A 16161-nucleotide genomic window follows, 5' to 3' on the forward strand; every position below is an offset into this window, starting at 1 on the left:
GAGAGAGGGAGAAAGAGAGAGGGAGAGAGAGAGAGAGGGAGAAAGAGAGAGGGTTATGTCATCACGGCTGGAGGATGCTGGGAAAACTCTGCTTTATTTATAAACAAAATCAGCTAAATTTACTGGATGTTTTGATTCTGCCGTCGCCTTCATATTAAAACATCTGTGACACGAGCATCAACACAGGAGCCCCATTCACTATGGATAAACCTTTGGCATGTTCAAGCTTTATTAGACAGTACAGAGGTGAAATGGGGAGAGAGAGAGAGAGAGAGAGAGAGAGAGAGAGCTTTATTAGACAGTACAGAGGTGAAATGGGGAGACAGAGAGAGAGAGAGAGAGAGAGAGAGAGAGAGAGAGCTTTATTAGACAGTACAGAGTTGAAATGGGGAGAGAGAGAGAGAGAGAGAGAGAGAGAGAGAGAGAGAGCTTTATTAGACAGTACAGAGGTGAAATGGGGAGAGAGAGAGCTTTATTAGACAGTACAGAGTTGAAATGGGGAGAGAGAGAGAGAGAGAGAGAGAGAGAGAGAGAGAGCTTTATTAGACAGTACAGAGTTGAAATGGGGAGACAGACAGAGAGAGAGAGGGGGGGGGGATGACCTGCAGTAAAGGTCCACGGGTCAGATTTGAACCCGCGACCACTGCAACGAAGGCAGGAGCCAATATGGCACGCACTCTATCCACTACACCACCGGAGCACACTAAAAATGTATTTTAATTGAACTTTTATATATATTTTATTATATTTTTTTCTTTTTTTGAAGTAATTACTAAATAAAACATTGTGGGAAAAAGGGGTTAGGGTTTCACTAAAAGATTTGTACATACAGCTCTGGAAAAACAATAGAAGAGACCACTCCACATGTTCAGTGTCTCTCATTGTATTGTCATAATTTTGACTAGAATGAACAATTTGGTTTTATTCTACAAACTACTGACAACATTTCTACCAAATTCCCCCCAAAAATATTGTCATCAAAGAGCATTTCCATGAAGTAATGTAGAGATGAAGATTGAAGAACAATCCAGACTGGTCTCTCAATGTTTTCCGGATCTGTATAATCAAATACAAGGGCTCAAAACTGATTACATTTCAGGCAGGACCAAGATGAATGGGACAGTGGAATGGTAAGGAATTATAAATGTCTAATTCTTTATTATTATTCATTTGAGTTCTAGTGTTATTATTTTGTCCCCGTTTAACATTTTCCTTGATTTGTCAAATTGGTTATATTTATCTATTTATTCTTCCAGTGTGATGCTTGAAGAATAATTTGTGAAATGTGTATAAATGTAACTTGTTACAATTGGTCAATGTTTGTATTTGAAAATGTTTAAGAAAAAAAAAAAAAGTAGCATGGTGGTGTTTTACTATTGGCCACAAGGAGGCGCTAGTATCTAGTTAGCATGCACTATACTACAACTGGGACATACTTGTGCCATTCAGTGCCCCCGACTCCTGGAACAACTTACAGCAACAAATTAAACTAAATACCTTCATATCCTTTAACCAATTTAAACAAACTATCTTAAATCTGCCAAACTCTACCTGTAACTGTTTTAATTAGGCTATATTGTACTTTCACCCATTTCATTTTAATTGCTGCCACTTAATCTTCACCACTGTGTAAATGTTTCAATTGTTTTTTTCTCTTCACCTGTTGTGTATTTGATGTATTTGCGTTGAATATTGTGTATGTATTGTTGTTTTTCCTTTGAATTTGTTTTGAACTCGACATCATTGTAAATGAGGGTCAGCCCTCAATTGGTCTCTGCAGGATAAATAAAAGTTAAATGAAAAAAATGAAAAATTAAAACTTTAACTTATTTATTTCATCCTAACATGGCTCCTTGATCTTGCCTCTTGCTTATATATCCGTCTCATCGCTGGTTGTTTTCACTGGGAGGCTCAGTCCATGTGATGTAACTTCTGCTGCAGTGGATTGTGGGTCAGAACCTCCATAAAGCTGCTGGTTTCAACACTAAAAATCACTACCGGATGTAGTAGGACATCTGGGTATTTCTAACCATCCTAAATCTGACCACAAGAATCGGGACATCCTAAATCTTTTTTCTACCAAACTTAAATAGCAGAAAGTCTGGGGACTGGAACACAGGGTGAGTGTATAGTTGGCAAATCACTTCGAACAACATTACCCCAAAAACACACAAAACGCATTTAAACAAAAACCAAAGTCAACTTTAATGAGTGAGAGAGAGAGGCAACGACATACAGTTCAAATGTTGCAGCAGTTCTATAGGAGAGAAAGGGATTGTGTGTGTGTGTGTGTGTGTGTGTGTGTGTGTGTGTGTGTGTGTGTGTGTGTGCGCCTGCGACATACACAGAAAACTACAACAGAGAGGCTCATGGGAAACTGTCATCATCGTCTTCAGCCATTTCTTTGGCGAATTCCAAATCTTGCTGCTCGCGCTCCCGCCGCTCCTGAACACACACACACACACACGCACACGCACACGCACACGCACACGCACACACACACACACACGCACACACACACACACACACACACACACACACACACACACACACACACACACACACACACACACACACACACACACACACACACACACACACACAGTTTTAGATTATGTGGGGTTATAGTCTGAGTGAGTGAGTATGTTCAGTGTCTTTGCATGAATGTGTGTTTGTGTGTGAGAGTATGTGTGTCTCTTTGAGAGTGAGTGAGTGAGTGAGTGAGTGAGTGAGTGAGTGAGTGTGTATTTTTTGTTAGTGCGAGTATGTTTCTGGTGTGTGTGTGTGTGTGTGTGAGATTGAGTATATGTTTGGTGTGTATGAGTGAGTGATAGTGTGTGTGTTTGTGTGCGTGCCTGACTGTGTGTGTGAGAGAGTATGTGTGAGTGAGTGAGTGAGTGAGTGAGTGAGTGAGTGAGTGAGTGAGTGAGTGAGTGAGTGAGTGAGTGAGTGAGTGAGTGAGTGAGTGAGTGAGTGAGTGAGTGAGTGAGTGAGTGAGTGAGTGAGTGAGTGAGCATGTGTGAAACATGTGAGTGTGAGTGTGTGTGTGTGTGTGAGTGTGTGTGAGTGTATATTCTACCTCTGCTGATTCCAGGTCCTTGTTGTACGCTTTAGGGGGAAACCTCATGGCCTGAAAGACACAGAACACAACATCATTCTATTGCTCTTACTCCAGAATCCCTGATCTACTTCACACGTTCACATGCAGACTCATAATCGGGTAAATAAAGGAATAAGACTTCAACAGGACTTTTAAACTGCATGTAAACACCTTTATCCGATCTACTTCACACACAAATCGGCACAATAACGGACAAGCGAAGTCGGATAAGAACACCTAGATAACTCGTTCATAGTCGGCATTCTCTCTGCATGTATACAGGGATCGGACATCGCATATCGGAGTTCTCTTTCTGCGCTTGCTTGTGAATCCCTGCGGAGGATTTCACAAGGAAGTGGAAGGAGACAACGTAATAAATACTAGTGTTGTTGCCGTAAGGGAACCAGACGTGGCTCTATAACCACTTGTTGAAAGGGCTACAGCGCCACCTAGCATAGTGGAGACAGCCATGCATCGGACATTTATCCGATTCTCTGAAAGGCCATGTATACTCAGACAAGTGACACGGTCCGTTCGAGTGTCTAGTTCGGTATATGTCTTAATCCAATCTAGTTGTGCCATGGAAACGCACTGAGTGAGTCTGTCTGTCTGCCTAACTGTCTGTCTGTCTGCCTGTCTTACCTTGACAGACATGTTGTGTATGTCTGCCTAACTGTCTGTCTCTCTTACCTTGACAGACATGTTGTGTATGTCTGCCTGCCTGCCTGTCTCTCTTACCTTGACAGACATGTTGTGTATGTCTGCCTAACTGTCTGTCTCTCTTACCTTGACAGACATGTTGTGTATGTCTGCCTGCCTGCCTGTCTCTCTCTCTGCCTGTCTGTCTGCCTGTCTGCCTGTCTCTCTCACCTTGACAGACATGTTGTGTATGTCTGTCTGTCTGTCTGCCTGTCTCTCTTACCTTGACAGACATGTTGTGTATGTCTGTCTGTCTGTCTGCCTGTCTCTCTTACCTTGACAGACATGTTGTGTATGTCTGCCTGCCTGTCTCTCTCTCTCTGCCTGTCTGTCTGCCTGTCTGTCTGTCTATCTGTCTGCCTGTCTGTCTCTCACCTTGACAGACATGTTGTGTATGTCGAGGCAGAAGGAGATCCTCTGGTGGAAGGCCAGCTGAGGCTCTCTGTCTGTCTGCCTGTCTCTCTTACCTTGACAGACATGTTGTGTATGTCTGCCTGCCTGTCTCTCTCTCTCTGCCTGTCTGTCTGCCTGTCTCTCTCTCTGCCTGTCTGTCTGCCTGTCTGTCTCTCACCTTGACAGACATGTTGTGTATGTCGAGGCAGAAGGAGATCCTCTGATGGAAGGCCAGCTGAGGCTCTCTGGTGGTGTAGATGTCCATGGTCTCTTTGGATTGGACGAAACCTTTCTCATGGTTGATGCTCGCCTCGATCACACCGTCACGGATAGCCTGAAGGAGGGGGGGGGGGAGGGAGAGAGAGAGAGAGGGAGGGAGGGAGGGGGGGAGAGAGACAGAGAGAGGGGGAGGGGGAGGGAGGGAGGGAGAGAGAGAGAGAGAGGGAGGGAGGGAGGGAGAGAGAGAGAGAGAGAGAGAGAGAGAGAGGGAGGGAGAGAGAGAGAGAGAGGGAGGGAGAGAGACAGAGAGAGGGGGAGGGAGGGAGAGAGAGAGGGGGAGGGAGAGGGAGAGAGACACACACACACAGAGAGAGAAACATACACACACAAGAACACATACAGAGAGAGAGAGAGAGAGAGAGGTCACATCAGGGGTTTCGCTACAGTTTCACTTTTTGTTTTACTAATAAATTACATTGAATACAATGAGCTTTATTGACTATTATTGCAAACAGATAATTTAACTAATAAATTACTTTGTAACGTTGTAAGATGCATAACTCAATCATTCCTGTGAGTAGCCCACGACATACAAACACAATCAACTTAATGTAATACAACAGATAACAATACAGAAGTTATTCAATTATAATTTAAAGGTGCAGTCAGTGATTCTGGAGAACGCTTGTTGACATAATCACTTTGTCTAAATCAGTGAATATCTCCTCATGATCCACTACCTGTCTGTACTGTGTGAATATCTCCTCATGATCCACTACCTGTCTGTACTGTGTGAATATCTCCTCATGATCCACTACCTGTCTGTACTGTGTGAATATCTCCTCATGATCCACTACCTGTCTGTACTGAGTGAATATCTCCTCATGATCCACTACCTGTCTGTACTGTGTGAATATCTCCTCATGATCCACTACCTGTCTGTACTGTGTGAATATCTCCTCATGATCCACTACCTGTCTGTACTGTGTGAATATCTCCTCATGATCCGCTACCTGTCTGTACTGTGTGAATATCTCCTCATGATCCACTACCTGTCTGTACTGAGTGAATATCTCCTCATGATCCACTACCTGTCTGTACTGAGTGAATATCTCCTCATGATCCACTACCTGTCTGTACTGTGTGAATATCTCCTCATGATCCACTACCTGTCTGTACTGTGTGAATATCTCCTCATGATCCGCTACCTGTCTGTACTGTGTGAATATCTCCTCATGATCCACTACCTGTCTGTACTGTGTGAATATCTCCTCATGATCCACTACCTGTCTGTACTGTGTGAATATCTCCTCATGATCCACTACCTGTCTGTACTGTGTGAATATCTCCTCATGATCCACTACCTGTCTGTACTGTGTGAATATCTCCTCATGATCCACTACCTGTCTGTACTCTCCAGAATCACTGACTGCACCTTTAACTTTAAGACCTAGTCACAGTCACACTTTGTGTTTGAACGTGTGCGTGTGTGTGAGTGTGTGTCTCTCCCTCTGTCTGTGTGTGTCTGTCTGTCTGTCTGTCTGAATGTCTCTCTCTGTGTCTGTCTCTCTGAATGTCTCTATGTGTGCGTGTGTGTCTCTCTCTCTCTCTCTCTCTCTGTATGCGTGTGTGTGTCTCTCTCTCTCTCTCTGTATGTGTGTGTGTGTGTGTCTCTCTCTCTCTCTCTCTCTCTCTCTCTCTGTGTATGTGTGTGTGCGTGTGTGTGTGTGTGTCTGTGTCTCTCTCTGTGTGTGTGTGTGTGTGCGTGTGTGTGTTACCTTTGCCACGATGAACTCTGCGTCCTCTGGGCTGTCCAGCTGCAGCTTCTGAGCGATATCAGCCAATGAGATGCGAGAGTAGGACAGACTGATCATACGCACACCTGCACACACAGAGAGACAGACAGAGAGGGAGGGAGAGAGAGAGAGACAGACAGACAGACAGACAGACAGACAGACAGACAGACAGACAGACAGACAGACAGACACACGCACATAGAAAGTGAGAGATAGAGAGCGAGAGAGACACACACACACACAGACAGACAGACAGAGACACACACACACACAGAGAGAGAGACACACACACACACACACACACACCATATTAATATTGGTCACATATCAACCATGTCACACTATTTGTTGTTAATGACCCGCCTGGTTAAATTAAGGTAATAATAAAGGTTTGATTGACACACGGCAACATGTGATGTCACAGTGAGCGAGGCGTGTGATTGGCTCACCGGTCTTGATGACGTTGTGTCTGAGCCGGATGATCAGTGTGTAGGTCCCGTCAGTCTGGAACTTCTCATTAAACTGCTCCAAAGCCTGGTTGAACTTAGACAGGTTACCAGTACGCACAGCTAGAGAGAGAGACAGACACACAGACAGACAGACAGACAGACAGACAGACAGACAGACAGACAGACAGACAGGAGGGGGGGAGGGAGAGAGAGACAGAGGGAGGGAGGGAGGGAGAGAGAGACAGACACAAACACACAAGAAGGGAGAGAGAGCGACAGACACACACACAGAGGGAGAGAGAGAGACAGAGACACACACACATACACAGAGAAAAAGAGAGACAAAGACAGAGAGAGAGATCGAGAGAGAGAGAGACAGAGAAACACACAGAAATAATGTTAATATTCAGATTGAAAAAATAATACTAAATAGTGAGTGAGTGAGTGAGTGAGTGCGTGAGTGAGTGAGTGAGTGAGTGAGTGAGTGAGTGAGTGAGTGAGTGAGTGAGTGAGTGAGTGAGTGAGTGAGTGAGTGAGTGAGTGAGTGAGTGAGTGAGTGAGTAACCACTGACCCTGGGTAAGCAGGAAGTAAGGCATCAGAGATCTCTTGAGTGACGGCTGTCTGAACTGGAGTCTGTCTGGAATCTCTCCCAACAACAACTCCACCACGATCAGCAGCTTGTGCACCTGGACACAACAACATTAGAGTGTTAACGTGTGTGTGTGTGTGTGTGTGTGTGTGTGTGTGTGTGTGTGTGTGTGTGTGTGTGTGTGTGTGTGTGTGTGTGTGTGTGTGTGTGTGTGTGTGTGTGTGTGTGTGTGTGTGTGTGTGTGTGTGTGTGTGTGTGTGTGTGTGTGTGTGTGTGTGTGTGTGTTTCTGTGTGTGTGTGTGTGTGAGTGTAGCAGTGTGTGTGTGTGTGTGTGTGTGTGTGTGAGAGAGTGTAGCAGTGTGTGTGTGTGTGTGTGTTAACGTGTGTGTGTGTGTATATAATTAATTTTAAGAAACTCACTATCATTTGATCACATTGATATACTGTAACGATAGCTTTGTGAAGTGTATACTCTTCACATCAAAATCCAGAAGTGCCTATTTGTCACACACCGAGCCTCTCCAAGTCTTTAAAAGGGCAATCCAAAATGTAAAGACCTTTGTAAGTGAAGTACAATATTTTTTGCAGCAAAATTCAATACTTGTAAGGCCTTATGTAGAGAAAATTAAATGTAATGCTTTTTTGAAGGCAACTGGTGGTGTGTGTGTGTGTGTAGCAGTGTGTGTGTGTGTGTGTGTAGCAGTGTGTGTGTGTAGCAGAGTGTGTGTGTGTGTGTGTAGCAGAGTGTGTGTGTGTGTGTAGCAGTGTAATGTGTGTGTGGTACTGACGGTCTGTTTGAAGCCCACTGCAGTGTGTTGAGGAGCTTTCCTCAGAGCGTTGGTCAGAGTCCTGCGGGCCTCAGAGTACTCCAACTGGATCGCCTTGATACGACCTGCAGACAGACAGACAGGCAGAGAGACACACAGGTAGACAGACAGACAGGAGAGAGAGAGAGAGACAGAGAGACACACACACACGTAAACACTAGGTTCTCTGAATCCTTTTTCACACATAGTTCCCAGTAAATCACCACTAGTGATTTTCACTATTCACATGCAGCTCCATGAGGACCATGACCTTTGCAAAAAAAAATGTAAAAAAAAGTTTTTTGAAAATAATAATATCCCGAATACTGAATTGAGCTCCGAATACTAATTTAACAAACGAATACTCGGATATTCGAATAATTCGGGCCAGCCCTAGTGACCAGTATCTTCAAGGTCTGAGTGTGTGTGTGACCAGTGTGTGTGTGTGTGTGTGTGTGTGTGTGTGTGTGTGTGTGTGTGTGTGTGTGTGTGTGTGTGTCTGACCAGTGTGTGTGTGTGACCAGTGTGTGTGACCTGTGTGTGTGTGTGTGTGTGTGTACCTGTGTGTGTGTCTGTGTGTGTGTGTACCTGTGTAGTAGAGGTATCTGGCCCACTCGTTGTTGTTAGCCAGCTCGGGGAACACGCTCTTGGAGACCAGCTTCTCTGCCTGGTCGTACAGGTTGAAGTGGAGGTAGTTTCTCAGCAGCAGGTTCAGCAGCACAGCCTGGCCATCCGCATCATGACGCAGCGTCGCAGTGCGCAGGCGAGTGTGAAGGAAACTGGACCAAACACACAGAGAGGGAGAGGGGGGGTTATAAGGACTAAAAACTACCTTTAGACATACCTGGACCACATACACACAGAGAGGGGGGGTTATAAGGACTAAAAACTACCTTAAGAAATACCTGGACACCATACACACAGAGAGGGGGGGGTTATAAGGACTAAAAACTACCTTTAGAAATACCTGGACACCATACACACAGAGAGGGGGGGTTATAAGGACTAAAAACTACCTTTAGAAATACCTGGACCACACACACACAGAGAGGGGGGGGTTATAAGGACTAAAAACTACCTTTAGAAATACCTGGACACCATACACACAGAGAGGGGGGGTTATAAGGACTAAAAACTACCTTTAGAAATACCTGGACCACATACACAGAGAGGGGGGGTTATAAGGACTAAAAACTACATTAAGAAATACCTGGACCACATACACACAGAGAGGGGGGGTTAGGGAGGGTATAATGCAGGGGTATTCAACTAAAATTCAAATAGGTCCAGTTCGAGAAAATGTCCTCAAGCAAAGGTCCGGAACATCATAATGTCTAACTTGCGTTATGATTCAGTGTGATATATAGTGAAGTAGCCTAGTAGTTGTATCAACGTCTGCATGTAATTAACAACTGACTGTCAGATCAATATAGAAAGAACAATTCAAAAACATTTCAACAATATTTATTCTCACTTTTAAATAATTATAGATATATAATACTGAAGATATATGTATTATTTAAGTGACTCAACTGAAACTAATCTCTTCATAGAAAAGAAGGGCTGCATTTAAAAATAAAATGGTGAAAATAAATATAATAATAATCTTAAAATAAAGATAAAATATATAATTTGTTTTTGAAAAATTAAATAAAGTATAGCAGCAACTTCAGTGTTGCAGAACATAATGACTCTGGGTGCATCTGAGATTAGAAGGGGTGCAAAAAACTTAATTATGCAATTTGAGAAATATTTCAATGTATAATTTCTAAACTTCACTATACCTACTATGTTTGTTTAACATAGTAATTTCCCACTTTGTCTAATACTGGATTTTTATTTTGCGATTTTGAAAAGCTCTGAAAAAGTGACATGTCAGAAACTAAACCCCTGTAGGGGGGTCTGGGGGTATCCCCCCAGTAGTTTTTTTTGTGTTTTTAGAATGTAATCGGAGCATTCTGGTGCATTCTGGGGAAAAGAATAAAAGAAAAGGTCAACATTTAATTTAAGATGAATAGAAAAATTAACAAAACAACATAACTTGCTAGCAGCCAGATGCTTAACAACTGGACTGAGGGACAGATGACCACTAGCTTTTGCTAATGTTAGTGGGGGCTACTAGCCAAATATCTTGCTAAAAAATTAACCTGTATTTATAAATTCTGCCATTACTAAGAATATGTAAAACTTATAATGTAGATAATTGAAACTACATACAAAAAAATAATGTTTTTCCTGTTGCTGTTGTGGGCAGTAGATGCAGTGCTGCTGGCGATTGGTGATTATGTCAATCTTATGTCTGTGTCATTCACACATAGGTCTACATCGGGGTAATAGAGAATCCACATGATTGCACCTTGACCGGTTTTCACCAGTCTTACAAAAGGGGAAACAACTCAGCTGTTGATCGCTCGTTAACTCGCTCGCGACACACGGAGCCGGTGAGCGAGCGGGCGAGCGAGAGAGAAAGCTGTCTCTCACTCTCCTCCCGCTGTCTTTCTCACTCTAATCTGACTTATTTTGCTGAAATTCTCGTAATTCTTGCACTTCTCTCTGTCATCTCTCGCATGATCGCTCACTGTCTCTTTGTCTGTGAGCCAGCCTGAGCCGGGAATGCACAGATTCGATTGGCTGCCTGAGTAGCAGGAGGCGGGATGGCTTAACTCGAATGCATTTCCTGATTCGCGAAACCAGTACCGTAAAGTCTAGAAAAGCTGCGCCGGTCAAAATAGAAGCGCCCCGTCAAAATTTTAAATACTTAAATAATTTATTGACTACAGGTCCGGGTCCGTATAGGACGGCATCTGGGTCCGGACCCGGACCGCGGTCCGCCTGTTAGTGACCCCCGGTATAATGACTAAAGATACATTTATAAGATTTCAAGATGGTACGTGCATTTCTCTGTGTGTGTGTGTGTGTGTATGTGTGTATTACCGTGTGTGCGTGTACATTAATGTGTGTGTGTGTGTGCGTTCATTACTGTGAGTGTGTCTGTGTGTGTGTGTGTGTACATTAATGTGTGTGTGTGTGTGTCTCTGTGCGTCTGTCTGTGTGCGTGCGTGCGTGTTCATTACTGTGTGTGTGTTCATGCGTTCATTACTGTGTGTGTGTGTGTGTGTGTGTGTGTGTGTGTGTGTGTGTGTGTGTGTGTGTGTGTGTGTGTGTGTGTGTGTGTGTGTGTGTGTGTGTGTGTGTGTGTGTGTGTGTGTGTGTGTGTGTGTGTGCGTGCGTGTGTGTGTGTGTGTGTGTGCGTTCATTACTGTGTGTGTGTGTGTGTACCTGCGCATAGAGTCAAACTGCAGGAGGAACTCGTAGACTCGTGCGTGGTAGTAGTAACACTTCGCGGCCACCAGGTCCAGAGCGCGTCTGTTCTTAGATCCGATCTTCTGCAGCAAGTCATCAGACACTTTCTGAGCCTGGACACAATAAGAATTAACAATGTTATTTAAACCTGCAGTGTGTAATATGACATCATCAAGAAAGTTCTACAAAGTTCTAGAATGCAACGCTCCCTGGGTAACCCCACCCCTTTAGAATAATAACAGAAGCTACAGTGGCCTTCAAGGACAAGAACAATTCTACATTTTAAACAATGCTCCTGATGACATTCCAACTATGACACTTCCAACATGGCGGCACTAGGCCTTGGTCCAAGATATGCAGAAATATGGACATATATGAGACCCTTTCTGAGGGAAAAAATAATAATTCTAAAAATAAATTCAGCTATTATGCACTAAATTAAATGTACTTATGGATATTATAATTATTTTCTACCAAGTCTGCTAGGAAATAAAACCCACAATTCTACACACTGCAGGTTTAAAGGGGAACATTGGTAACAGTCATTGTTTTTATAGAACCTCCAGAGAGAGAACTGCTGTGATTGGTTGAAAATCCTTATTGTGTCATAAGAACCAGAGCACAGCCCATAGCCTCATCTAAACTGAACCTCTGTAAAGTTTATCAAACTTAAAAGACAATATCTTTAATGTGGATTGATGAATATGCCTATAACTCTTTTCAGATGCTTTACTATCATGAAACTAACTCCACGCATTAGATAGATAGATAGATAGATAGATAGATAGATAGATAGATAGATAGATAGATAGATAGATAGATAGATAGATAGATAGATAGATAGATAGATAGATAGATAGATAGATAGATAGATAGATAGATAGATAGATAGATAGATAGATAGATAGATAGATAGATAGATAGATAGATAGATAGATAGATAGAGAGAGAGAGAGAGAGGGATAGATAGATAGATAGATAGATAGATAGATAGATAGATAGATAGATAGATAGATAGATAGATACTTTACTATCATGAAACTAACTCCACACATTACATAGTTAGAAGGATAGACAGACAGACAGACAGAGACTGAGGCAGAGAGAGAGAGAGACAGACAGCCGTACCTCTGTGTATCTCTTGTTGTTGGTGAGGTGGACCACCAGTAGCAGCTGGAGATAAGCCTCGACCTCGGGCAGCAGCGGAGTGGCCGCAGCTTTACCGGTACGAGGGCGGAACTGCACGTCTCCATCTGCCATCTCCATGGGCTGAAAGAGACAGACAGACAGACAGACAGACAGACAGACAGACAGACAGACAGACAGACAGACAGACAGACAGACAGACACACAGACAGACAGACAGACAGACACACACACACACACACAGAGTTAAAGTTAAATAAACAAGAGGTTCTGTTTTGTTATTATTTGTAATATCTGTAATGCGAGAGAAAGACAGAGACAGACAGACAGAGAGAGAGAGACAGACAGACAGACAGACAGACAGACAGACAGACAGACACAGACAGACAGACAGACATACAGAGAGAGAGACAGACAGACAGACAGAGAGACAGACAGAGAGACAGACAGACAGATATAGATAAAGAGAGAGACAGACAGAGCGAGACACACAGACAGACTGACAGACAGACAGACAGACAGACAGACCAACCCCACCTCTTCCAGGAAGCCCAGCAGAAAGTCCCTGGTGGTGGCGTTGTTGGTGAAGAATCCCTGGATGGCTTTGTTCAGCACGTTGGTGTTGAGACGTCGGCTGGTTGAAGGTAACGCTCTGAGCGCACGCAGCACAAAGCGCGGCTCCTTCCCCGACACCGCCTTCTCTATCTGCTTCACATGCTCACGAATGTCTGGGGAAAGAGTCAAGACAGAGGAGGGTTTAACAGCTATATCAAGTCATTTTAAAGCAATATTGTGTAGTTTAAAGTTTCTGGGGAGAGAGAGGAGGATTTAACAGCAATATTAAGTCTTTTTGAAGCAATATTGTGTAGTTTAAAGTGGCTATAAGCGACAAAGGCGGTAGTGATTTTTGTTTTACTACGCCACCTGTTGTTCCTGGGTGAGCGTATACCCATGACAATATAAAAACAGTCTTCTCTATCTGCTTCACATGCTCACGAATGACTGGGGAAAGACAGAGGAGGGTTTAACAGCTATATCAAGTCATTTTAAAGCAATATTGTGTAGTTTTAAGTTTCTAATAGTAATAAAACGATTGTATGGGGAGAGAGAGGAGGATTTAACAGCAATATTGAGGATTTATAAAGCAGAATTGTGTCTTTTCTTTACAGCAGTATTATGTAGGGGCCCTATGAAATCCGTTTGATTTTTTCTCAAATTCCGTTTTTCCGACACTGCCTTCTCTATCTGCTTCACATGCTCGCGAATGTCTGGGGAAAGAGTCAAGACAGAGGAGGGTTTAACAGCTATATCAAGTCATTTTAAAGCAGTATTGTGTAGTTTAAAGTAATTTTTTTTGCAAACTTATACTACATAGGATCTCAGAGTTCAATACACCTTCATATTTCCACAAGAGAAGTAGGGCTTTAAGTCATTTTAAAGCAGTATTGTGTAGTTTAAAGTGGCTATAAGCGACAAAAGCGGTAGTGATTTTTGTTTTACTACGCCAGCTGTTGTTCCTGGGTGAGCGTATACCCATGACAATATAAAAACAGTCTTCTCTATCTGCTTCACATGCTCACGAATGTCTGGGGAGAGAGAGGAGGATTTAACAGCAATATTAAGTAATTTCAAAGCAGTATTGTGTAGTTTTAAGTTTTTAATAGTAATAAAACGAATGTCTGGGGAGAGAGAGGAGGATTTAACAGCAATATTGAGGATTTATAAAGCAGAATTGTGTCTTTTCTTTACAGCAGTATTATGTAGGGGCCCTATGAAATCCGTTTGATTTTTTCTCAAATTCCGTTTTTCCGACACTGCCTTCTTTATCTGCTTCACATGCTCGCGAATGTCTGGGGAGAGAGTCAAGACAGAGGAGGGTTTAACAGCTATATCAAGTCATTTTAAAGCAGTATTGTGTAGTTTAAAGTTTCTGGGGAGAGAGAGGAGGATTTAACAGCAATATTAAGTCATTTTAAAGCAATATTGTGTAGTTTAAAGTGGCTATAAGCGACAAAAGCGGTAGTGTTTTTTTATTACCACGCCAGCTGTTGTTCCTGGGTGAGCGTACACCCACGACAAAGGCATCAAGATTATTTTTTGGCGGTTTGAACGCTTTCTTAGACAGTTTGGAGTGACAGATATGAAATGGGTCAGAGAGGGGAATGCATTCTTTGCACTGATGGTCTCGTTTTGCTGTTACATGTAATTTATGATCTTCAGAGTAAAAATGAGACTGTTTCAGAAATATTTAAAAAGTTCCTCTGAGCTACTTTGACAAAATGTGATGTCCCGTTACTTGAAGAGGGAAAATGTACAAATCAATATTATGACATTTAATAGACATATTAAAAGAAGAGTCAGTGATTCTGGAGAACGCTTTGTCAAAATCAGTGAATATCTCCTCATGATCCACTACCTGTCTGTACTGTGTGAATATCTCCTCATGATCCACTACCTGTCTGTACTGTGTGAATATCTCCTCATGATCCACTACCTGTCTGTACTGTGTGTGCGCTGAATAAAAATCCAGTATTGATACACAGCCTAGGCTCTGTAAACTGGCATGCTAGCTATGGTGGGCCCTTTGTTTACAATCCAGTTTACAGAGCCTAGGCTGTACAGACACACAGTACAGACAGGTAGCGGATCATGAGGAGATATTCACTGATTTAGACAACAAGTGTTCTCCAGAATCGCTGACTCCAGCCATATAAACAAACAGCCATATTAAGGAGATTTATCAGAAATATAATGAAGAATTTAAGAAATATTATTGAAACAAGTGGCAAGGAATGACAGCCATAGTTAATTGAAGACGAGCTACATAGTAAACTCACTAATAATTCACCAGTCAGCCACACTCGCGGTCACAACAACACAACAAAACATTTAGCCCAGCGTAGGGTATTGTGGGAAATCAACCGTCGCTACATTGTGTAATTTAACAGCAGTATTTGAAGTCTTTTATCAGTATCATGTCATTTTGGAGCAGAAATATATAGTTTTAACGCGGTATATTTGTGTCAACCCCTTCGTCTCAGAGTCCAGCGGTTTATCAAAAAGGCTTGGATAGTTTTAGACGAGTATTAAACAGTTTTAACGGCAGTATAACGATGTAAAATCCTCCAGTCTAACCGTCCAGGGTGAGGCTGTCCAGCTCTTTAGGCTTGGCCGCAGTTGTCGTCTCTTCCTCGGGCATCTCCACGTCCTGAGGGTCGGGGCCTGGTTCTTTCGCATCTTTAGTTTTCTCGGCCTTGGAGTCCTTGTCCTTACCCCCCGCCTTGTCGCGTCGCTTGGCCGCTGTCTCCTTCATGATTATCGGGGGAAATAAAGCAGATTACACCGGTGAATTTGGCGTTTTTTTGGAAGAGTTTGTCTATGAATGCGGTGCTTTCAGTCAGTTGGTTCGTTCCGACGATGACTGGCAAGTATTTTGGAGCGCGGGGGATTGTGGGAGATTTTCAGACCGTACAAGATGATCGCAGAACGTGGATCGGCGCCATAGACCAATGACGCAGCGAATCGATCACTCATGGATCCATTCACTGCGCCTGGAAAAACTGTTTGGGTTTTTTTATTCAACGTTTTTAACATAGATAGTATAATAAAGGTTTTTAAAATACGGAACATTTTAATAACTGAATATGATTAATCTAAGCA

The 16161-nt window shown here is 42.9% G+C and overlaps 1 protein-coding gene across 1 annotated transcript; it reads right to left on the bottom strand.

Annotated features, from left to right (window-relative positions):
* Positions 1-2180: 2180 nt before the first annotated feature.
* Positions 2181-15934, bottom strand: psmd3 (proteasome 26S subunit, non-ATPase 3). Its single transcript, XM_080043195.1, has 12 exons — positions 15637-15934; positions 13039-13229; positions 12484-12624; positions 11332-11468; positions 8641-8831; positions 8035-8138; positions 7229-7343; positions 6657-6776; positions 6190-6293; positions 4371-4526; positions 3080-3130; positions 2181-2445 (listed from the first exon to the last, which is right to left on the bottom strand). The coding sequence occupies exons 1-12, from the start codon at positions 15812-15814 to the stop codon at positions 2368-2370; spliced, it is 1566 nt and encodes a 521-aa protein (XP_079899321.1). The 5' UTR covers positions 15815-15934; the 3' UTR covers positions 2181-2367.
* Positions 15935-16161: the final 227 nt, after the last annotated feature.

Source organism: Ammodytes marinus, assembly GCF_949987685.1.
Source record: "Ammodytes marinus genome assembly, chromosome: 16".
NCBI classification, from domain to species: Eukaryota; Metazoa; Chordata; class Actinopteri; order Uranoscopiformes; family Ammodytidae; genus Ammodytes; species Ammodytes marinus.